The following is a 25,000-nucleotide window of genomic DNA, read 5'->3' on the forward strand; positions in this document are numbered from 1 at the left end:
TGAGCCTTGTTGGTTCTTTCAGTTATGCTAACAGGCTTAGCGGTCCCCTTTAACAGGAGGAATAAACAGGTGACCACTAGGGGGAAGTCCTCAAATGCAAACATCCCCCAGGGGAGGGAATCTGGGCTGTAAAGAGCAGCGGATGGAATCCTGCCATTACTGAGACAGATAGGCGATCCCTTCTGTCACTCAGGCTCTGAGGGGGCGGGCCCTGCACCATAGCCAATCAGACGCTGCTTCAGGCTGCTGGGAGAGTTCCGGGAGCAGCGCCAGTCTGAGGCTGCAGAAGCTCGGAGTGGTGCAAAGGTGGTGCTGTCTGGCGCTGCCACCTGCGGGATCCCTGCTCATTGCTGAGCCCTTGGTGGTTCACCTCCGATTGCTCCGTGACCTCCACTTCCGACGGAAGCCACAGGGAAGACACCCGGACCCTGCAGGAGTCAGGAGATGGTGAGAGTGCTGGCCAGATTTGGTCAGTCACCTGGAGTGGGGTGTGGGACAAAGGGCTAAGGCCAGTGAGCCCAAGCTCAGGACCACCTTGAGGCTGCTAAGGGAGGAAAATGCAGTTCCACGTGAAACCGACTGTGGCGGGACCCAGCCCCCCAGTGGCAGCCCTGGGGCTGCAGCCAGAGTCCTCCGCCGGAGCCGCTTGGCCCCCGCCCGCCGCGTGCTGCCTGGTCCTGCAGCCCTCCCCGAGCCGCCTCTGGGCTGCTCCGCCCCCGTGTCTCCCCAGGCTGGGCGCCGGCGGGAGGGTCCGTGGGACCGCGACTCTGCGGAGCTTGGACCTGGGGGGTCCCCAGCCCGCCTTTCTCTTTAGTGGTGGTTGGTTTTCCTTTGATCTTGCAGGTTCAAGGTAAGCTTCGTCCAAACTCTACGACCTGCCCCCAGCCCCCAGCCCAGGGCGCCTGCATTTCCTACTTCGCCAAACTGTTTGCGAAGGGGATGGGCGTGGGGACGTTCCACATCCCGTGAGCCTTCCTAACATGACTGTTACCGTCCTCTGATTTTTTTTTTCCTAGTCATCGTTTTAAATAAACGAAATGCTGTTTGAGGTGGGACTTGACTTTATTTGGAAGGCGTATGGCAGTAGGGTGTTGTGGGGCAGGTCGCTCAGAAAACACACCAAGTCCCAGTTTTGTCCAAATTGAAGAGTCTTATAGCCGTTAGGCTGGTGACTGCTCCAGGCAGGACCCCCAACTGTCTCTGCAAGGAACAGTCACCGGCCTGAGCATTTTAGGATATTTAAAGGCAAAAACTGCAAAACCCACATCAGGGTTGACATAGCTGTAAGCAAGCAGGTACAGAAGCTGAATTGGGCAGTTAACCAGACAATGCAGTGGGTACATTGATATTTCCCATGGGACCTTCCAGGTTAGCATAGCAGAAAGCAAGAAGAAGGGAAGTGTGTCAAAATGACCCTAGTTGGGTACAAGTTAGAGAATGGTTGCTAACGTCTTTGCCCAAGAAACACGGAACCCAAAGAGAGAACAATTTTGCATTGTATAAGAATTGCCATTTTTTTGTTGCCATGTATGCTATGCTAGGTAACTGTTAATGGGTACCGAGGTGGGGCTTTCCCGTGGGAGAAGCATTTCTTACATGATATGGAGTCTCAGGGTAAAATGGAGTCTGTTTGGTCATTGCCCATATAGCCTGGTCCATAACAAGGGGAAGCCCCAACCCCTGGACCTGCAGGGATCTGCATGATCAGACAAAGAACTTTAAACCAAAATAAAGAGGCTGATCAGCTACCTCACCCAAAAGCCAGTCTGGCATAAGAGCAGGGTTTTTATTATAACACAGTTAATTACAAAGGTGGATGTCTTGGGAACTTAGAGCTAACAGGGTTCTGGCAAGCGCAATGCAAGGGCAGATAACAGATTAATGATCTACACTCCTTAACATTTCAAGGTAGGGAGTAAATTCAGATTCCAACATCAGAATTAATGAGGAGCCAAGAGTTTTCAGGGAGGGTTGTTATTTGGTTGGGGAGAGCCTGGCATGGGTGAGTTAAAAGCACGGGCAGGAATTCCAAACTAGTTTAAACACCAAAATATGGTCAGGCCAAATAGAAATCTTATATTTTACAGTAAAACAGAAATGAACTTTTTCATGACCTTGTGAGATGGCTCCCTATGAGCTGCAAGACAGGCTGAATAAATATTAGCTGCAGAGTGGGCTGAACACTGCACCCCCACCCATAACTGGCCCCTGCCTGGTCTGTCTGAAGGCAGAAGATGACACTGACCGGTGACGAGTTCTTGCTTCCCCAATGTTGAAGAATAACACCAGAAAGCACACGCCGAGGCAAGGTCAGAGTAGAAATTAGAAGTTTATTAAAGGACAGCAGAAAAGACTTCTCCCGGAGGAAGAAGGGGACCCAAGAGGTGGGAATCCGTGGAAGTGCGGTTGTTTCCCCTTTTTATAGTTTTGGTGATGGAATGTAGGTTGGAAGAGGGGTGGGACACAGGTGGGCCAAAGAAGTAATCTGGTCAGGAAGGACTTCTGAGTCAGCACCTTCAAGTTTGCTGGGGGCTGTTTCCTGGGCTCCATTAACATTTCTTTGAGGTGGACTTTGGCCTAGGGCCTTTTCAGGACTCCATTAACATTCCATGAGTTGTCCTGCGTTTTCCCTGAGTCATTCCCAGCATGGCCTCCATTTTAGATTTCACTCGATATTAGACCCGATTTACCTAACTACACTGACTACCTAACTTTAAATCTGGCTTCAACACCCTTGGCAAGTACTGTGTGACCCGATCCCTGTATGCCAACAGAGCAGCTTGCAGACCCAGAGACACTGTTAGATTTAAACACAGCAAAAGGGATGTAAGACCTCCTCTCTCGCTTTGCTGTCTCCCTCTCTCTCTTCTCTACTTCCTCTCTCTCTCTCTCTCTTCTTTTCTCATTGATCAGACACCACCGCAATAAAGATCTCTTGCTCCGAGTGTCATGGTCACTTTCCTTTCACTCCCAATCTTAAAATGGATTAGGCTGGGTTCTTCAAGAATTTCTGCTTTTGTAGGGAGGAGCAAACAGGAGTAGAAACCAGGTGGGACAGGAATGGAGCCCGGGGGTGGTGACCTTAGACCCTAGACTAACTATCCAGTTTCCCTCTGAAGTCAGCCTGCTTTTAGAGTGACCTTGCTCAGGCTGAGGGTGGGTCAAAGATCACAGACCAAGAGGAAAGACAGTTCAGAAAAGCTTGCTTAATAAGTGTTAGATTTAGTTAAATGGCGCCCTGTTTGTGGGTTGTGAAAGATTTTACAGAGTCTAAGTGCAGAGCAAAGTTTTATTCTATTTCCCAGGGAGAAAAGGGTCAGACACCATAGGCAGCATAATTGCAAAATGAGCAATGCAGATTCCATAGGTTCTGCGAAGCTGTGTGTTTATTCCCGGACTCAATCACTCAGGCACCCAAGGGGCTCACTTTCTGATTAAATTGAATTTCATTGGGTACAATGAGGACGGTTTAATCGTTGGAAACTGCTGACATGCCTATGGGACAGTCAGGGAACTAGTTGTGCAGGTTAAAAGTTTAACTCAGCAAGGCTGGTGTAAAAAGTTTGAAACTCATTTCTACGGGGAGGAGATAGGAGCTCTGATCCCTAGTGATGAAAACTCAAATCCCAAATCCCACCCATTGCTTTTCTTCTTCCTCTGGGATTCATTGTTCCCCAGATGTTTGTTCTTTACTGTGGGGGAATTCTGGGCTAATTGACAATAGGAGAAGACCAAAATTTAGGGCCCATCATTCAGAGTCTGTCTCATTCCCTCAGGGTGCATTATTCCTGGAAAAGGATTTACTGGGAGAGGCTTAGTGTTGGGCTAATTTCCCTCCTTCCTCTGGAGCCCCACCTGTCTTTTTTTTGGGGGGTGGGGGAGGCGCTGTCCTAAGAATATTAGTTTTCATAACGCTTCAGGCTGTGGTTTATAGCCAGGGATCAAAGAGCAAAGCCTGCAGTATTGATTGCTTGCTTGGGCCCAGAAGTTGGTGCCTCAGGTCTACCTGGGGACTTTTTAAGTTTTGTCTAGCAGGATATGGGTGGGTTTGTGGCTTTTCTCTGGATGGCTTGTGTAGATGGTAGATAACTCTTTGACTTAGAAGGGAACATTAAGAGTGGGGTAGGGAACACTAAGGGTGGGGTATCTCCTAGGGTAAGATCAGAAAATGGAATCACATATGTCAAGAGCATAAGTTTGAGATTACAATAAATTTTCCCCCTGCCCCCTTCTCCCGAGATTACAATAAATATTTTGTTTTAGCTAGAAGTGTGTGTCTGGTTTTTATAGTTTAAAAGGAAGGAGAATCATCTAACTAATGGGAAGAGTTTTCTTTGCGCTAGATCAAAAGTCTTTGAGTGGTGAGAGTTCCTTATCATCACTATTTATCAGGATTAAGCTCTTGGGTCAACTCAGCAGCTATAGCTTGTTGTAGGGACAAAGAGGCAAGGCACCAAAGACAGCAGGAAACAGTTTTATTTGGCTGCAGCCAGGTTCAGAGGGTACAGCCTTTGCTGTAATCTGAAAGAAAAGTGACCACAACACTCGGAGCAACCAAAAGATCTTTATTGCAGCAGTGCAACAAAGAGAAAAGAGAAGAGGAGAGATGAAGAGGGAGAGAGCAAGAGCAAGAGAGAGACAGGGAGCGCACACAAGAAAGACAAAGAGAGCAAGAGAGAGGGGGCCCTGGCAGGAAGGAGTTTTTATAGCCCAAATCTAATAGGGCCTCTGGATCTGCAAGCTGCCTTGTTGGCCTAAGGGGGTGGGGCGTAAAGTGTTCAGCCTTGAGCGGGGTTGAATGTTCAGACTTGAGGCAAATAGGTGATAAAGGACCAGATAGAGGGGGGTTTGAGTGCGTGGGCTATCTTGCAACCAACATCTGTTCAGCCTGCCCTGCAGACAACATAATCAATCAATCCCCTGAACTCGGGGTTCAGGGAGTTTCAGAGTTTTATATCCAGCATGTAAGGGGAGAGGCTCAGAAGTTCACAGTCTGCAGAAGTTCACAGAAAAGCAGCTTTTTCTTTCACTGTTCTGGGCAAGTTAACCCTTCAAGGACAACACCTGAGAAGGGGAGAGCTTCTTGTGACCCCTGCCAGCTGTTACCATGGAGCCCAGTTGTAACTTATCTTAAAAATGTAGACATCTCTGTGAAGCCCAGCTCAAGGCCAGAGGCCTTGTTTGCCCATTTCTACAAAGTACTATACTGGATACGTTTGTGAAAAACTAGTAAGGGGGTATCCAGCACCTGGAGTGCTGGTATCTTCCCTGCCAGTGGCCAAGTAAACAGGACGACATGAAAATAGGAAGTTTATCTACACTGGACTCTTTTGCTGACAGTCCTAAAATCAGCCATGGTGAAGAGGGCTTTTCTGTGGAGAAAGGGGGTGTCCACTTCAATTCCCCCCTTTAATGATGCTCCCCATAATTTAATCCTTTAAATTTAAGAGCATCATTACCATTATCTTCGCTTAAAGCTTGTACAATGTCAAAACCTTAGTTGTTGTCATCCTTTCAACAGCAGCTTCTACAGTGGACCCAATAGTTTTAATGCACAGTGGAGCCAAACATAGGAGCAATGAACAGGTTAACAGAATCCCATTACACCAGTTAAGCTTCTAAATCTACCAAGAGTTGAAAACCATCTCCCAAAAGCATGTTTGAAACCCCAACTTTAATGCCTTTCTAGGTATGAACTAGGACATATGCTAGTTTTCTTGTGTTGTTGGCTATATCCTTAACTGTTTAACTATTGTCATCCATTTGGATGCAACAATCTGAGCTGTTGAACTCTACACATTTTTTCTTTCCTCAGCCAGTAAATAATTTAATGCCAAATGGTTTTGATAGTTAGCCCCTTGCATCTGGTCGGTTATGTGGCTAGGAGGTCAAAGGCTGTGGCAGTCTGATTAATAATAATTTCTAGTATAGCTTGTAAGTGAGTAATTCTGTTTAACTTGTCATAGGATGCCCCAGTCCGGCTGCAGCAAAATAACCAGGGGGTTGTGTAGATCCATACAGCAGGAGTAGGAGCCACAGCAGGAGTAGGAGCCATTTATTGTAAGACAACAGAGGTATTTATACATTCCACACAGCTTATCTTAATTAGCATAAACTAGATACAGCAGTCAACAAAAAAGGAATCTCCACACTCAATGGCTCCTTTTGTTACTTCACAAACCACTCCCTCTGGCATTTTGCCAGGTGCCATCGCCATCCAGACTTGTTTACAGACTCTAACAATAGGAGTTCTTTAACTCCAACTGCCATTTTGTGCCCAGGTAGCGGGACCATAAGTGGCAATAATCCTCTGGGGTGGCCAGTTACCTTCACCCCAAGATTGGTGACCTCCTAAATCAAGTTTCTTTCCAATGGACCTCTTTTTCCTTTCCAAACAGTCATCCATCTATAGCATTCCTCTGGTGGGACAGGTCCTAAATATATGTTTTACCACCTCTTGGTTGTAGTGGATTGTCTTGACACATGGTTCACATGATCTCCATGGTTGGAATAGGAGAAAGGCAGAATCCCTTATGGTTATCAAAGGAAACCAAACTAAATAATAGACTAACATTTTGGTTAGCATAGGTTAAACAGCATGAATTAATAAAGCCAAACTAATAACACCAACAAATCCTAGAAAGCTTATATAAGCAAGATAAAAAAATATAAGTGAAATTTTGTTATTACTCAGAATCCAGTCAGTAGGAGTTACTGTTATCAAACCAGTAGCAAAAACCACAGAACTGTGTATATATCTAGAAGCAAGGGGTGGCAATGTATTACAGTATAAGGACTATCTCAGAGGTTGAAAGAGTCCATTAGTCCTGGTGGGAAGTTTATCTTTCATCGGACATTGATCAGCCAGTCCCTCTTGTGTGGCTGAAACAGGGCCTTAGTCTCCTCAAGCTTCAGCCATGTGTAGACCAGTCAGCTTCCGGAGTGACTGGAGCAGGGCTGTAGTCCTTCTGATCCTCAAGCTTCTCCGGTGCTCCTTTTTCTTCAGGATGGTCAGCTTCAAGGGCATAGCACCATCTGGAGAGCATTCCCAGTCTGCAGCTGCAGGCCTGAGTCTGGGTAGTGAATCCAGGGACTTATCTCTGCAAACTTTACTACAGTTGGAGAGGATAAAATAACATTGAAAGGGCCCCTCCAAAGAAGTTTAGGGGCTGAATATTTTATTCTTTGACTCAGACTCAATCTCGAGGCTTGAAGGAATGTGCACCTGGGTCAAATTTACTGACAATCTTTCTCTAACTCATTGGTTGAGAACCTGTAAAGTTTTCCCCAAGACCTGAAGCTGTCCTCTCAGGATTAATTTTCTTTTCTTTTCTTTTTTTTTTTTTTTAAGAGAGAGAGAGAGAGAGAGAGAGAGAGAGAGAAAATTATTATTTTTTTAGTTTTCGGTGGACACAACATCTTTGTATGTGGTGCTGAGGATCAAACCTGGGCCGCACACATGCCAGGTGAGCGCGCTACCTCTTGAGCCACATCCCCAGCCCCTCAGGGTTAATTTTCTTATCTCTCTTAAGTCTCCCTGTAGTTCCCTAATAAGGGGGGGGGCCTCCCATATATTATCTCAAAAGAAAAGAATCCAGTCCTCCTACTGGGAGTGGATCTAATCCTCAGCACTGTAATAGGGAGGAGTTCATCACAATGTAAGTGAGTCTCCTGACACAGCTTACCCAATTGAGCCTTGAAGTCCTGTTCATCCTTTGAACTTTACCAGAACTCTGCAGCCTATAGGCAGTAGATAACTTTCATCTGATATTTAAACCCTTGGTTAGTAATCGTATCACTTCTGCACCAAAGCTGGCCCATTGTTTGAGCCAATAATTATTGGGACACCAAATCTGGGAATAATTTTACAGAGAAGCATCCTAGTATCTCTCTAGCCTTTTCAGTGTAGGTGGGAAAGGCTTCCACCCAGTCAGAGTGGGAACACACAAAAACCCAAAAGTTATTTATAGCCCCTTGAGCATGGTAGTTCAATGAAGTTTACTTCCAAGTCTTCAAAAGGTGCTCCTCCTGTAGTTTGGATTCCTGGTGAAAGCTTTGGCCCCTGAGAAGAATTGTTGTGAGCACAAACCTCACACTATTTGCAGATCATCCAGGTGTTGCTTGTGAGCTGGGGGTCATAGAAATGTTGACTCAGAAATGTCACAAGTGCTGTATGTCCAACATATTTTCCTGCAAAACTGTTTGAGAAAGTCTGGGGCTAGAAACTCCGGGATGGCTATTTCGGCCATCAGAAAATCTCCACTATCCTCCTGGGAGAAAATTCCCTTTTTCAGTCTTAAATCACTTACTTTCATGATGGGAGTATGTTGGCTCCCTTTCTGTTAGCTAGTCGGCCAGCCAGAAGGGCAGCATTTAAACCTGGGACTGGATTTTCTTCCCATTTCTTGCAGACAGCTAACCTGGCCTCTCTGTTAGCTCTCCAGTTGCCCTGAGAAACCACAGTGTTTCCCTTTGGATGACCTTGGCAATATATAATCACAACCTTCCTGGGAGCCCACAGTGCATCCAAAAGTTTAAGAATTTCTTGTCTATCCATCATGTTCCCCCCCCTTTTTTTTTCTCCTGAGTTAATTAAGCATAAGGCCCTATGGACATGAACGGTGGTGAACGCATATTCTGAGTCTATGTAAATATCCACACAGACTCCTGCTGTCAACTGAGGTGCTTGAGTCAAAGTAGTAAGTCTTCCTTTTTGTGCTGAAGTTTCCTGAGGCAGAGGTTCTGCCTCGACAGTAGAGTCCAGAGTGACCACTGCATATCCAGCAAAACATACCTCATCTTTTATAAAACTGCTTCCATCTGTGAAGTACTCTGCATCAGCGTCCCTGAGGGCTGGTCTGTTAGGTCTGGTCTGCTGGAGAACATTCCATCCATGACCTCAACACATTTGTGATCAGGATTTCCAGGTCCAATGGGCAGCAAAGTTGTTGGGTTTAGAGTTCTGACGACCTCAATGTGGATACGTGGGTTTTCGTATAACATGCTCTGATATTTGACCACTTTTTAATTAGTCAACCAATAGTGTCCTTTATATTTTAACAATGTCAAAATTGAGTGAGGAACTCCGACAACCAGTTCTTGTCCCCTGGCCAGTTTATCAGCTTCCAACACCAGAAGAGCTGTGGCTGCAAGGGCCTGTAAAAAAAAGGTGGCTAGCCCTGGGCTACAGAGTCCAGCTGTTTGGACAAATAGGCCACTGGACAGTGCCATGTCCCCAGCATCTGAGTCAAAACTTCCATAGCTACTCCAGACCGATTGTGGACATACAGAAAGAAAGGCTTTGTGAGGTCAGGGAGCCCTAATCCAGGTGCACTGGTGAGTGCTTGTTTAATATCCTCCTTGTTTAATGGCCTTTTGCTTAGATGACCCCCATATTAGAGGATCCCATTCTCCCCACTTTGTGGCTTCATAGAGGGGTTTTGCCATAACTGAAAGTTGGGGATCCATATATGGCTGAACCCAGTAGCCCCCAAGAATTCTCTAGTCTGATGGCAGGCCGAAGGGACTGGAATTGAGCAGATCTCCTGTTTCTTTTGAGGCTCAGTGGTTGTTCTGTTCTGTTGCTGAGTCAGATGGTAACCAAAGTATTTGACTTTTTCTTGATAGATATGGGCTTTTCAGTCAAGAGTCCAGTGCTGTCCTGAGGATGGTGTACTCAAGCCCTTGGGAGGAACTGTCATTTAGGGAAGGGAGGTATACATACAGCCTCTGGCACTTTAAGATGCAGGAATTTTTTTTTTTTTGTTATCTCCCAGTGCAGTATCTTGGCTGCTAGGATTCTCCAACTCTTAAATCTAATGTATTTCTTAGCAGAGAGTGATGACCTTGGACATAATTTGTATAAAAGGCACCTAGGTCAATCTCGCCATGGGCTGTCTGCCAAGGTTGGAGGGCAGCAGTGTGGTTCTGTGCAGGTCCCAGTGTGGCAGCCACATGGTGCCCACCTAGGTGTTGCTCTTTGACTGTGTGGCTTTCTCCTCTTGCCAGGTGGGAGCTGCTCTAATTGTATATACGGCTGCCCCGCTTGTGTTTTGTTCAGTAAGCCTGGGTGCGTGGGGCTCTGTGGCCCTTCCTGCTGGTGGCTCACAGCGTGTGGCTTGGAGCCAGGGTGGCATGTCATTTTGGGGTGAGCACCCTATGGCCCACTATCAGCTGTTAACATGAATATATTCCTGGTTCATTTGGGGCTTGCAGCAGCTGAGCCCTCCTGAGGCGCTGGGTCCTGTGCATCAGATGCAGTTGTGTGTGTCCATGGGCCATATTCGTCAATCACAGACTTCCGAGCAAGTGGGAAGAAACTGAAAGGAGGGGCTGAGGCCAAAACATTCATTCCTTCTCTGTTCAAGTCTTAGCTTTTGAGCATGGCAGTGGGTACTTGTCTGCCAGGGCCATTGGTGGCTTCCCCTTTTGTCTGGCCACGCTTTTTTTTTCTTCTTTATAAACATTTGGACCATTGTCTTTGTACTAGTGAGCCCCCCTTTGTTTGAACTCTGGGTTTGTAGGAGATCCATCCTCCTCTTTATCTTTCTGGTCTGCCTGTCTTTGAGTCTCTGGCATACTTCTCAGTAAAGCCCTCTAGGATTGTAGTTTTTGGCAAATGGCTCTCTGAGCCTGTCCCACAAAGGCTGCATTGATCACCTGTTGTTTGAGCCTGTGCATTTCTTCACTGACAAACTTGCACTGCGGCTGCAATGTTTGTATGGTGCCCCTCCTCCCCTGAGCACCTTTGGGCAGGGAGAGGGGTGGCAGAGGCGGTGGCCTGGACATTTAGCTCTGAGTCAGTTGGGCACATCTCTTTTGATTATTGCTGCCAGTTTCATAGGGCAGAGGGGCCTTAGGCAGATGTGGGGCCAAGAGAAATATTCAGGCTATCCAGGGTGGGAGAGGGAGATGCTGGAGCAGCAGGAGGCCTATCTGGGCTCTGTTTGCAATGTGCTTGGCTTAGGCTGGGGCTCAGGGCTGGCTCTGATTCCTTCTAACTCTTGGGCACAGACAGTGTGTTTTGTTCTCTTTTTTCTATTCTTTAGACTTTCTCTGAGGGCTTCTTGACGTCTCTTTATCTTTAGACCTTCTTCTTCATTGGGGCCCCATCCTAGGTCTGGATAATGGGCTGCATCAGATCAGTCCTGGTCCCAGGTTTCTCCGTGTAGGAGGGAGTATGACTTTTCCAGTTTATGAGCTCAGAGGTGGAGAAAGGCTGGCACACACAACTGCCTTGTGTCCCTCAGACATTTCCCTCTGGACAACATGGGTATGTCCTTTAGTCCCTTGCAGGGGCATCTGGAGAGTTTCTATCTGTAGGTTGTGGCTCCGGTCTTGGGACAAATCTCCCACCTTCATCTTGGGAGGTGAAAGAGTCTTTGGTCCTAGGAAGCCTTTGGCTCTGAGGCCATCATAGAGGAAGAAATAAACAGTATTGGGGGCCATCATTTGTTGCCTCTGAGGACAAGGGGGCTAGGGGACAGTCTGCTGTCCCAGTGTCTTGGCAAAGTTGGTCCTGGGTCCTCTTCTGGCTCATGGGGAAAACTGTTTCTCTTCCTGTCTTTCCTAGTCAGGTTTTCTGTTTAGCTGCTTTCCGCTTGGTCTTAGAGACCACTATGCTTCTGGCTAACCTCAGCTTGGACTGTCCATCTAGACAGGCTCTCAAGTATCTCTTGCCAGCAATCAAGGTAAGAGAAGTGGTTCAGGGGTTCCAACAACAATCAAAGGACCTCAGCAGTGACTCTGTCATGTAAAGATCCTTCTGGTGGCCAGCCCACATCTTGGGTGAGCCACTCTAATTCACAGAGCATGCCACCTTTGTGGAGTGAGTCTCACCCCACAGTCACCAGGAAAACCTTCCTAAAGGTTTCTAACACACATTTCAGAAGGCTGGGTTTCCTTAGTGTGCCTCCCGTGTTCCACCCTGCATCGGTGTCGCACACTTAGAACAAAACACATTTAGGACAAGACTTGCTTCGTCCATCTCCAGCTGCTCCCCTCGCGGGAACTTAGGGCCCTCTTAGCCTTGCGGGTCGGTATCAACCCCTGACCTGGACGTTGGTTGGTGAAATTCCGCCATAGACTGTATGAGGGGCCACGGAACCGCGAATCAGGACTCTGCACTCGCTTCAGTCCTCGGTTGGGTCGGAACCCTTCCCTTTGTCCATCTCATTCACACACTTTCACACAGACATGGCCAGGACAGAATTTCTATACCACCCAGATTCCAACAATTCCAAACCAAACCGAAAGGGAGTCACGGTTTGCCCTCTGCTCGCTGACCCCGAACAGAGACTACTCGGGCGACTCTCCGGGTCCGTTTCAGCTCCAACCACTTTGGAGGGTACTCGGGACCCAACAGAGGGTGACCAAGCCTCTCTTCCACCCCTTAGGCCTCAAAGGGGAAGTCAGGTGGCTGCAAAACCAAATGGACCTGGATCCTACCTGTTCAGATGGGCAGTGCTCCAAAACCCTAATTCTGGTTCCTGCTGCCTGTGGGTTCCTTTGTGCTCTGGGGTGGCAGCCCCAGAGCGCTGGGTGAGTGGATCCTCCTTCAGGTCAAGAGTGGCCTGGGCGTGCCAAGGGGACCGCTGTCCCTCATCGCCCCAGGGAAGCGGGTCCCGGAGACAAGAGAGGCAGAATAGCCTTCCTTACCTCCTCTGTCCCATCTGTCTCGCCAAAAATGTTGTAGGGACAAATGAGGCAAGGCACCTAAGACAGCAGGAAACAGTTTTATTTGGCTGCAGCCAGGTTCAGAGGGCACAGCTTTTGCTGTATTCAATCAATCCCCTGAACCCCGAGTTCAGGGAGTTTTCGGAATTTTATATCTAGCATGTAAGGGGAGGGACTCAGAAGTTCACAGTCTGCAGAAGTTCACAGAAAAGCAGCTTTTTCTCTCACTGTTCTGGGCAAGTTAACCCTTCAAGGACAACACCTGAGAAGGGGAGAGCCTCTTCTCCCCTTTCTTCCCTCCCCCTGCCAGCCGTTACCATGGAGCCCAGTTGTAACTTATCTTTAAAATGTAGACATCTCTGTGAAGCCCAGCTCAAGGCCAGAGGCCTTGTTTGCCCATTTCTACAAAGTACTATACTGGATACGTTTGTGAAAAACTAGTAAGGGGGTGTCCATCACCTGGAGCGCTGGCATCTTCTCAGCCTGTGGCCAAGTAAATAGGGTGACATGAAAATAGGAAGTTTATCTACATTGGACTCTTTTGCTGACAGTCCTAAAATCAGCCATGGTGAAGAGGGCTTTTCTGTGGAGAAAGTGGGTGTCACTTCAAGCTGTTAGATTTTGGAAATACAGTGTTGGTCTACTTGGAGTGTAATTTGTGCCCCTTTTTTGTGGGGGGTACTAGGGATTGAACTCAGGGCTGCTCAACCATTGAGCCACATCTCCGGCGCCCCAAAATAAAATTTTGTATTTTATTTATAGAGACAAAGTCTGAGTTGCTTAGCACCTTGCTTTTGCTGGGGCTGGCTTCCTGCCTCAGCCTCCCTACCTCCTGGGATTTCAGCGTGAGCCACCGCACCATCTATTTGTGCCCTCTGCCGTAGTGGGTGTGTCTTGGTTTTTTATAGCTCCCTTAAAAAGAGCTGGCCAGTCCCATGCTTCATGAATCAGTTCAGCTCTATTGTTCAGGAACAAAGTTTCATACAGGAACAGGGCATGCAGGAATGGGGTGATGCTGTTGATCCTGATTCCTGGTGGAGAAATGAGCCATTGAATAAAGGAGGGGTCTGGGCTTATGTTGGTTATATAGTAAGAGGTGATTAATAAGTGAGTCAGTTTGTGCACTCAGGAATTTGAATTTGGGGGCTGGGGGCCTGTGGTCAGCATCTGGGGAGGATTTATTTTGGGAGAGATGAAAGCTATCCATGTATGATTTTGTTTTTCAGTCCCTTTTCCCAGGCCTCACTATTCGGGGGTTTGTCATTTTCCATACCTGATACCCCTCACCCCTCACCCTCTCTTCTCCACATACCTGCCTAAGGTCTGGAAGGAGCAGGAGCTTAGGGGTAATTGATAGCAACCCTTTGAGCTGGGGAGTATGACTCCCCACCCAGAACTCACAGCTATTTAGCAAACCATTGTCTTCTCTTTCTGAACCAGTCATCATCCTCTCTCAACCACCATCAGTCATTATTACAGTGATTGCCAGACCTTTGCCCTCTGCCTTGGTTTGTTGAGGAATGTGACATATCTTGTCTTCTCAGACCAGGCACAGCTGCTGGCAGATTGCTTTTTGGCAAAGAAAGCACAAGGAGAGTCCGTACAGTGGGCCTATTTTATAGAATTATCCCCTTAACCTCGGGTTCCCACCATCCTCATCTATTTGTCCCCTTATGTCCTTGCCCTAGCCTCCCTAGTAGAGGGGACTGTAGTGTGTGCTACTACACCCAGCTAAGTGGTGATTTTCTTAATTGTAACCTGAGTGGACAGAATAATGAGGTCTGAAGAAACAAAGAGAATTCTTGAAATAGATTATTTCATACCAAGGAAGAATATAAACATCCGGGGCTCGGGGTAGAGCTTACCAAGCATTTGCAAGACCCTGGGTTCTATCCCAGCACCACAAAAAAAAAAAAAAAAAAAAAAAAGAAGAAGAAAGAAAAAATAATAATAAGTAAATAAATTTAACTCCTAGCAATTAAGAAAGTATATCTCCGTGGAATTACGTGCAGGTAAATAGACTATGGTTACTGCTGGTGAGTCTCCCTGATTTCATCTAGCTCTGCCCTCAGATGCCAACATAGATGGAGTTAAATTTTGACATTGATAAAAATTTTTTAAATATATTTTTAAATCGTAGACACAATACCTTAATTTTTACATGGTGCTGAGGATCAAACTCAGTACCTCACACTTGGTAGGCAAGTGCTCCACCACTGAGCCACAACCCCGGCCCTGATAAAATGTTTTGTAGCTCAAAACATAGTCTAGGTTCCTGAATATTCCATGTGATCTTGGAAGAAGTGTGTACTCTGCTGTTGTTGGAGTGTCCTGTGACATCAAACACCTGAAGTTGCCAGCTGATGCTCATGAGTTCAGCTATTTCATTACTGATTTTTCTGCCTTCTTAATCTGTCATCAATAGAAGTGTGTTGAAGTCTCCAGATATATTTGAATATTAATTTTCCTTTCAGTTACATGTTTTTGCCTCATAACTTGATGCTTTGTTTGTTTTTTTTTAAGAGAGAGAGAGAGAGAGAGAGAGAGAGTTTTATTATTTATTTATTTTTTTAGTTTTTGGCGGACACAACATCTTTGTTTGTATGTGGTGCTGAGGATCGAACCCGGGCCGCACGCATGCCAGGCGAGCGCGCTACCGCATGAGCCACATCCCAGCCCCTTGATGCTTTGTTTAAGGGAATACCTATTAAGAATTGTTACATCTTTCTGGAGAATTGACGGCTGTATCATTATTTTATCCCTTTATTTCTTTTTTTTTTTTTTTTTAAGGTACAGCTTGATTCATCTCAAATTAACATAGCTTCCACTTTTTTATTATTGCCCTAATGGTATATCTGTGCATACTTTTATAGTAAATATGTCAGTATCTGTATGTTATCTTATTTTAAAAATATTTATTTACATTTTTTAAAATCATACATGAAAATTGAGTATCATATAAAATATGTATTTCAAAGTGTATTTGCATTGTGGAAAGGCTAAAGTGAAGTAACATATACATATCTTCATACCCATCAGTATTTGTTATGAAAGCCCCTAAAATCTAATTCCTTCATGATTTTCCAGAGTACAACTTTGTCATTTTTATTTATTCATTTTAATTTTTCAGTACTCAAAATCTTTCACATGCTAGGCAAGCTCTCTATCAATGAGTTACACCCTAGCTGCTTTTAAAATTTTATTTGAGACATGTCTTACTAAATTACCAGACTGGCCAGAAATTTATGATCTTCCTGCCTCAGCCTCCTGAGTAGCTGAGGTCATGGGCTTGTACCCCATGTCCAGCGGAGTCCAGTTTTTTAACTATGCTCATTGTAAGCACGTGGCCCACCAATGATGAAGGCAGGAGACGGGAAGCAAACCTCCGAACAGCAAGCTTTCCTCGACTGTTGCAGCAAAGTCAACCCATCAGGCATGGGAGGGCTCATTTTCTGGTTACAGAAGGCATTTGGGTTTTCTAGTTTACAAGGAGAGTGTGTTAATCAATGGAGACTGCGGAGGTGCAGTTTGGACAGTCAGGGAGCTAGTTGTGCAGGTTAAAATTTTAACCCAGGAAGGCAGTTGTAAAAAGTTTGAAATTGGGGCGTGGCTGTGGCTCAGTGGTAGAGTGCTCAGTCTCGCATGTGTGAGGCCCTGGGTTTGATCCTCAGCACCACATAAATAAAATAAAGGTACTGTGTCCACTACAACTAAAAAAATAAATAAATAAAATAAAAAGTTTGAAACTCCTTGTCACTGGGAAAAGCTCACAGCTTGGTGTCCACTGCTTGCCTTTCTTCCTCTGGGACCCAGTGATACCCAGAGCTTCACTATTCGCTTTTCTTCTTCCAGGACTCATCTGCAATGGGATAGGGCCCAGCATTTCAAGATTAGCCTCCCCGCTTCAGGACCCATTGTGGTTAGGAGAAGGGGTAAACGTTTGCTTTTGGTGGAGATGCTGGGAATGAACCCAGGAAGGCCCATTGCGAATGTTTGGCTAATTCACTCCCTCCTCCTGAGCGCACTCCCTCTATTTTTCGAGGCGTGTCTTATAGGAATATTATTTTCCATAACCTTTCAGTCATCATGTTTTAATATAATCGATCTCTTGAATCTATTTTTCTTATGCAACTATAATTTTGATCCTTTAAGATGTCTCCCTTGCCCTCTCCCTCCTTGGGTCTTGATATATAAAATGTTTTTTTCTTGTGCAGAATAGAAAGTTGGGTCTTGTTTTCTGAACTGTCACTCTCTTGTAACGGGTGCATACAGATGATTCACGTTTACAATGATTATTGATATATTAATGAGTGTCGTCTTTGTAACTGTTTTTGATTTGTTCTAGCCGTTCCAGGTTTTTATTTAAATTTCCCATGAGGTTCTGCCTTCTCATTTTAACTGTGCGTTTTGCTTCTATGTTGTCTTCTCCATCAGCACATCAAGTATACTTGTTTTCTAAGTATTTTTAGTGATTTCCCAGGACTATCAAAATCTGTTTACAGGAAATCTAAATGCACTTTTTTTTTTTTTAAAGAGAGAGTGAGAGAGAGAGAGAGAGAGAGATAAGTTTAATATTTATTTTTTAGTTATTGGCGAACCCAGGCCGCACGCATGCCGGGTGAGCGCCCTACCGCTTGAGCCACATCCCCAGCCCCTAAATGCACTTTGGATACTGCTGGACTGTGTTCGTGGGCAGCGCTGGTCCTTGGTATGCTCTGTTTTTCATACCCCGTATTCAACTGCTGTCATTAGCTATGACCACCAAGTCTGTTGTTGATATTCCTGTTGGTTTGAACAAACATCTATCTGCTCCTATGGATAGGAGTAAAGAAAGGAAAGATTTTGTTGTATTTCCATTTAATTCTTTCCTAATGTTAGGGGACAGACGAATATGAACGGTGGGAACATGAAATTAAGAGACTAATTCTATAAAATGGGCCCACTGTGCTGACCCCCATTGCTTTTTTTTCCAAGAAGCAATTTACCTGCAGCCCTGTCTGGCTTAAGTGGACAGGAGATGTCACATTCCTCAGCAAAGTACCTGTTAACTGCAGGAGAAATGCAGGTCCAAGATAATGTCAATGAGAGGAACCCAGGAAACTTTTGGTGACCAGATCCTGAAACTCTGGGAGATGATAGTTCCCCCTCACTATAAAATCTCTAAGAACATATGGTTAAGAGTCCAATTAGAGGTGGGCATGGTGGCACATATCTCTAATCCCAGCAGTTCGGGAGGCTGAGGCAGGAGGATCTCGAGTTCAAAGCCAGCCTCAGCAACTTAGTGAAGCCCTGAATAATTCAGTGAGACCCTGTGTCTAAATAAAAATATATATTTAAAAAAATGGGCTGGGATTAAGTGCCCCTGGGTTCAATCCCTGGTACAAAAAGAAAAAAAAAAAAAATCCAATTAGAACTGGTCAGCATGGACCAAGGTGACGTAGAGTTGCTATGGCAATGAGACTTGAAATCTGGGGTCATCCTTCTGTCAGTCAAAAGTTGAGTGGTGGCCCTGGGCGGGACTCTCTGGAAACTTCCCTGGGACCCCTAATAAAATTGGAGTGCAGGAGAGGCAGAGGACCCACTCTCTCCCTTGAGTGCCCCCTTTTCCTTTCCCCCATCCCTTCAGTAAACTTATTCCTGTTACTCTGAGTGACAGGTTTGAAATCTTTCTGGCTTGGTCACAAGAATCAGGGTTTGAAGGCAGGGTTTTCGTTGCCCAGTTTCTCAGAAGGCCCCAGCTCCAGAGCACTAACAGACTTTTCTTTGCGTCATCAGAGTTACTACCATTTTGCTTCTTTCCAGAGAACTTCTGTCAACAATTCATATGACAGAGGTCTCCTAGTGACACAGTCTCTCAACTTGGTCCTGTTTTCTTTCCTTTTTTCAGGCTGTGTAGTTTCCACCATCTTATCTTCATGACACTCTGCTCAGTTTGCTCAGATCCATAACTGAACATCTAGGAATGATTCATTTAAGCTGTGCTTTGATTGCTGTGTGGTCCTTGATGATTTGTAACTCTGTTGGTGCAGTATTTGCACGTCCTCCTTCTGGTGTCCTTTAGTCCCTCGCTGCAGTTCCCTCTGCTCCTTTGAGCAAACCTCAGTCTGAAAGTCTTTGTCTGGTAGTTCAGTTCCTGAAGGTCCTCAGAAATGGTTTCTCTCCATTCATTTTCCCCCCATTTTTGAGCCATCTGTTCCTGCTTGTCCACATTCTTTGTGATTTTTTTCATCATTGTATTGGAAGGTGGCTGTGTGAATATCACTGTGACAAATTGGATTCTCCTGCTTTTCTGGTGTTGAGGCAGGAAGATTAGAGGGGGTTGAAATGGGGTTCTTCACTTCCTTTGAACTTTTGGTTCTAGAAATTTCTCAGTTGATTAGGGTTTGGGGAAATTTTTTTCTTCCTAAGAAAGAACTTATGAAAAAAATTAAAATTTTCAATGCCTTTTTCCCTTCTGGTATCAGAATCAGCTGGTGTTTTTTTTTTTTTTTTTTCTTTGATTGTTACACTGAGAACCTGGTAGGATTCTGTAGGTGAAACTCAGCTATTTTTAGGATCTGCTAAGGTTGGACCCCCAGAAAATTTCACCTCTCCAACTGGTTTTCTTTCTGCCTTTGGCAAAATTCATTAGGGATGGTTTCCTACCTTGGTTAAGTGTTTCTGATGTAGTAAGTTAATCCTGCTCAGGGTCTGCCTCCTTGTTTCCCCAGTTGGGAGATGAAGGGTAACCATTTTTATTTTTGTCATGTTCTGTTTATTGCTCTATGTTCAGTGTTTAGAAAAGTCCTTGTTACCCAAAAGGCCCTTAATAAATATAGTGCTGAGTGACAGGGTGTGGTGGTACTTGCCTATAATCCCAGCTACTGAGGAGGCTGAGGCAGGAGGATGTCAAGTTTGAGGCCAGCCTCAGCAATGTAGCAAGACTTGTCTCAAAATAAAATATAAAAAAAGCTGGAGTTGCAGTTCAGTGGTAAAGTGCTCCTGAGATCAATTCCCAGCACCAAACCGAACCAAATTAAAAAAACCCCCAATAACAACAAAGTAATTACTCACTGAATAAATAAGTCAAATAAATCTTCAAAGGAAATAGACAAGTCTTCAGTACCTCAGCAATAGCCTTCACATTATAGTCCATTTTGGTGCAAATTTCTGTGTAGTGGCTTTAGGCTGCCCTATAAGTGAAGGCCTTCCCGTATGTTTAAAGTGCAGGGGTTCCTATCTGTGGTAAATTCTTTTCTGGTGTCTCACAAGATAAGACTTATCAGCGAAGACTTTCCCACATTCAGAACATTCATTCATAAGGTTTTTGTCCAGTATCGAATTTTTAAATGTAAACCAAGGCCCAGCTTCTAGCTGAGGGATTTTCTACATGGACAAGCTTTCTCTCCACTGTGAATTTTCTGATGGATGTGAAGTCTTGACTTCTGAAAGAAAGCTTCCTCCCATCTATCACTAGTATCATTTAGAAGTTTTTCCCATATAGATTTTTAAAATTTTGTTATTTTTAGTTACACATGACAGTAGAATGTATCTTGACATACACAAAGCATAACTTCCCATTCTTGTGGTTGTACATGCTGTGGATTAGAGGTAGGTACGATGGCACATATCTCTAATCCCAGCAGTTTGGAATGCTGAGGCAGGAGGATCTCGAGTTCAAAGCCAGCCTCAGCAACTTAGTGAAGCTCCTTACATGAACACAGGAAAGTTATATCTGGTTCATTCTACTGTCTTTCTTATCCCCATTCCCCTACCCTTCCCTTCATTCCTTGGGTATCCAGCGAACTTCTATTCATCCCTACTCTCTCCCCTTATTGTGTGTTAGCATCTGCATATCAAAGAGAATATTTGGCCTTTGGTTTTTTGGGATTGGCTTATTTCACCTACCATGGTAGTCTCTAGTTGCATCCTTTTACCAGCAAATACTATCATTTCATTCTTTATGGCTGAGTAATATTCCATTATGTATATATACCACATTTTCTTTATCTATTCATCTGTTGAAGGATGCCTAAGTTGGTTCCATAGCTTAGCTGTTATGAATTGAGCTGCTGTGATCATTGATGTGGCCACGTCACTATAGTTCCCATATGGATTTTGTGGTCATTGATGAAATCGGATTTTTCTTCTGGATGAATTTATTGCCGTACAGCTGAAACTCATAAGCCCTCTCTGGCATGAATTTTCTTTCTTTTTTTTTTTTTTGTACTGGGAATTGAACTCAGGGACACAACCACTGGGCCACATCCCCAGCCTTTTTTTGTATTTTATCTAGAGACAGGGTCTCATTGAGTTTGCCTAGTGCCCTGCCATTGCCAAGGCTGGCTTTGAACTCTCAATCCTCCTGCCTCAGCCCCCGAGTCCCTGGGATTACGGCGTGCACCACTGCACCCAGCTATGAATTTTCTTTTGATCAGTGATGTTTGATCTCTGGGCAAAGGCCTTCTCACATATCCTACATTTATAGGGTTCTCTCTTGTGTGTTCTCTGGTGTTTCACAAGCTCTGGCTTATAAATAAAAGCTTTGGCACAGTCCTCACATCTATAGGGGTTCTGTCCTGTGTGAATTTTTTAATGTGGGAAGAGTGGCCCGGAACGAGCTCAGCATGTTTATCATGTAGGGTCTCATAACCAGGAAGTGAAACTGTAGAAGCTTTGTGAATTGTTCAGGCTTGTGAGTTATCAAGAGGCTTCTTTGTGCACTAAAATATTATAGAGTTAGAACCATCTTGCGGCTATCCTGCTGTACCCAGAAAACCTGCTCTACTGGAACTTTTGATAACTGTTGGCCTCAGAGCCGAGGGTCAAGGTCATTCACATCCTCGCCTTTCCCAGGCCTGGCTTTTGCCAACACCGCAGGATCAGCCGATGACTAGGGCTCGTTCGCTCTCCACAATTTAACCTCTCCATTTCTTCTTCTCTTTGTGCACCACACTAAGGTAAGGTGATCAGAAACCTGAGGCTCCCTTCTTTGGAGCTGGCAGGAGACTCAGACCACCCAACCTCTGCCCAGAGCTTCCCTATAGCCTCCATGAATCTCTGAGGCCAGTTTTCTTGCCTTGCTCTCTCAAAGACAATTGCTGCCTGCTTGAGAGACCTGCCCTTCTCTCTTTGAGCCCTCAGTTCAGTGAGTAAAGCCTTTGCCTGTCTTCTCGTTTTGTTTTTTTGTTTTATGCCACATTGTCCTCAGTGTCGGCATCAGAACCATCCCTCTGGAGATGACCAGACCATAAGCGGGATGTGCAGACACTGACCACCTCCCCGTCTGTGTTTTCTTGTCCCATCTGCTGACCTGCTCTTTGCCTGACGGCCAGCATGCGCTCTGATCTCTGCTTGCTCCGGGTCTGGGGATCTCCCGGTGTGACCTGTGCTACCCTGCTTATTGCTACCCAGTCTGCGAATCGTAGCTCATAGTGCTTCTTTCAAGGCAGACATAAATAGGGATATGTTCTGTTCCTTCCCAAACTTAATTCTTTGTGTAAATGATTCATCATAAAGTTCATTGACAAAAGAACAAATAAAAGGTCTGTGGTAAGATTAAGATGTAGTAGTACTAACACTATAAATATCCTGTGACTTCTGAAGATTCATAACAGAGCCTTGGCCATTCATTAGAGTCTCCATAGGTGACCAATGTCCTAATTCCTCAATCACTTTCCAGTCTTTTCTGTGTGATTTTTCACTAACCAGTGTTCTTTAAGAAACAGAAAGTACCTTATTTATGGTACAAATAAGGGCAGCTTCAAGTTGATTTAATCTCTATTTTTAGTAAGTATTAAGGCAATTTCAAGGGAAAGTGTTAAGGTTCCTTTCTTGGCCTCATTAGGTCCCACACATTCTCATGACTGAGGCTGAAGCAAACTGTTTTCCATCCATCCAGTGGTGAGGACCTTGGGCTTTTCAAAGTCCCTTCTTAGTGCTTTGAAAAATATTGCATCTGTTTCCAGGTACATTTGGAAAATGCGTTCTCTGAACATTGCTGGGAAATGACTGGTCTGTAGATTTGATTGAAGTTCAAATGACAGGAATTGGCAGTGGAGTATATCGGTGTCCTCTAAGCAAAACTCCTGCCTGTTTGCTCCGTCTTCAACACTTAGATTTCAATTGACTGTTTCCCTCCCCAAGGCCTTAGGTCTTATTTTCAATATGTTGTTTTATCTTGCAGTAGATGTGTCTCATTTGTGGATGTGGGTGGCACTAGGTACCACACCCAGGGGCTTTGTGTATGCCATGCATAGAATACATGCATGTCCCTAAGTAGATATCATTTTGTCCCCATGAGTCTAGAAATGACTTTTTGATGTCTCTCTTCCTTCCTCTTGGAAATATATATGGATGTTTTAGGAGCCCGTGATCTTTGAGGATGTGGCCATGAATTTCACCCAGGAGGAGTGGGCTTTGCTGGATCCTTCCCAAAAGCAGCTCTACAGAGATGTGATGCAGGAAACCTCTGGGAACCTGGCCTTTATAGGTAAAGGTGGCATGATTCCCTGGCTTGGTCATTGGAAAGCAAATGTCCCTTGTTCATCATATTATGCAGTCCCTTGTTGCTGCATAATTCTGAACGTGAATTTGGGAACACTGGGGTGAAGACACGAGGCATGATCCTATTATACTTTGAATATAGCTAGAACCTAATAATTTTTCTATAATGTTGAATGATTCATAGTGGTTTTTCTGGGTCTACATTTTAGGAGAAAAATGGAAAGAACTAAATGTTGAAGATGAGTTCAAAAGCCCCAGGAAAAACCTAAGGTAATTTGCACTCAAAAGGGAAAGCAGTGTTCCTGCAGAGTCTTGGAATGATAGGTATTTTTTGAAACATGAGCACATGGTACAAATAAGGGCAGCTTCAAGTTGATTTAATCTCAGAAGTGTTCCCCCCAACTGTATACAGGTTGAGCATCTGATGTGACTTGGATCTGGAATGTCCCCCATAGGCTGATGTGTTGGTGTTGCAGGTTTGTGCACAATGCAGCAATGTTCAAAGTTGGGGCATTGGGAAGTGATCAGATAAAGAAGGACCTAACCTTATCAGTGCATCAATCAATTAATAGATATATAACTTTTTTAAAAGGAGGAATCTATTTTTATTTATTTTGAAAATATTCTTTGAGACAGGGTCTTGCTGAGTTGCTTAGGGCCTCACTAAGTTGCTGAGGCTGGTCTTAAAATTGTAATCCTCCTGTCTCAGCCTCCCAAGTCTCTGGAATGACAGGCATGCACTACTGCTCCTGGCATATATTCATAAGTGGATGGCATTCCTGGGAGGTGGCAGGGACTGTAGGAGATATGGACTAGTTGGAGGAAGTAGGGCCCTACAAGACTTCAAGCATGCCCTGGAAGGCTTTATCTTTGCCTGACCCCCTTCCTCACGTTTGAGTTTTAGCCACCATTAGGCGAGCAACTTTGCTCTACCTCGCTCCCCACCATGATGTTCTGCCTCAAGCCCAAAGGGATTGAACCTATCAACTAGCAACTGAAACCTCTGAAACTATGGACCAAAAATAAATCTTTCATATTTTAAGTTGTTTTTCTTATACATTTTGTCACAGGGATGGAAAGCTAATAGCCTCCATAATCAGAAAATCCAAAATCCCAAATATTAACTATATTGGAAACATTGGGAGCAACATAATGCTAGGAGTGACACTTTCTCATATGTGTATATATATGTGTGTGTGTGTGTGTGTGTATACGTACACACACATTGTTTTATGCACAAAATTATTAAAATTTTTATATTACCTTCAGATTCTTGGTATAATGTTTATGTGAAACAAAAATGAATTTTGTAAAGTAGAAGACATATTAAAGATATCTCATTATGTCTGTGCAAATATATCAAAATCCAGTGTACTTTTGGCCACTATATAAGGAATACTCAAGTACCTACCATATAGAACCACATATAAATACCAACTCTTTGTGATAGCTGACTTGGAAACTTTCTACTGAGTGTTCAATCCATTGATGTTCAAAAATTCTTACAGGGCCCAAAACCAGCACTTCTGTAGCAAAAAAAATTTTTTGGGGGGGGGAGGTACTGAGGATTGAACCCAGGAACACTTGACCACTGAGCCACGTCCCCAGCCCTATTTTGTATTTTATTTAGAGACAAGGTCTCACTGAGTTGCTTCATGTCTTGCACTTGATGAGGTTGGCTTTGAACTCACGATCCTCCTGTCTCAGCCTCCTGAGTCGCTGGGATTACAGGTGTGCACCACTGCGATGGCAGAAATTATGGAGGCACCACTGGTATAGTAAATTATTAATAATTAAAACCTAGGGGCTGGGGTTGTGGCTCAGTGGTAGAGTACTTGCC

At 44.7% G+C, this 25,000-nt stretch overlaps 1 protein-coding gene across 3 annotated transcripts in view; it reads left to right on the forward strand.

Moving 5' to 3' along the window:
- The first annotated feature begins 292 nt into the window (after positions 1 to 292).
- LOC143392778 (uncharacterized) overlaps positions 293 to 25,000 on the forward strand; it is a 29,473-nt gene continuing 4,765 nt past the window's right edge. For 2 of the 3 annotated variants that reach the window (XM_076846823.2, XM_076846833.2), the window contains exons 1-3: positions 293 to 447; positions 23,020 to 23,146; positions 23,370 to 23,430. In XM_076846823.2, coding sequence (XP_076702938.2) covers positions 445 to 447; positions 23,020 to 23,146; positions 23,370 to 23,430 — 191 coding nt within the window. In that variant the 5' untranslated portion in view covers positions 293 to 444. Of the gene's footprint in view, positions 448 to 21,726; positions 21,803 to 23,019; positions 23,147 to 23,369; positions 23,431 to 25,000 lie in introns of those variants that run through there. The other variant, XM_076846844.2, reaches the window with a different exon arrangement.

Source organism: Callospermophilus lateralis, chromosome 1 (genome assembly GCF_048772815.1).
Source record: "Callospermophilus lateralis isolate mCalLat2 chromosome 1, mCalLat2.hap1, whole genome shotgun sequence".
Taxonomy (NCBI): Eukaryota; Metazoa; Chordata; class Mammalia; order Rodentia; family Sciuridae; genus Callospermophilus; species Callospermophilus lateralis.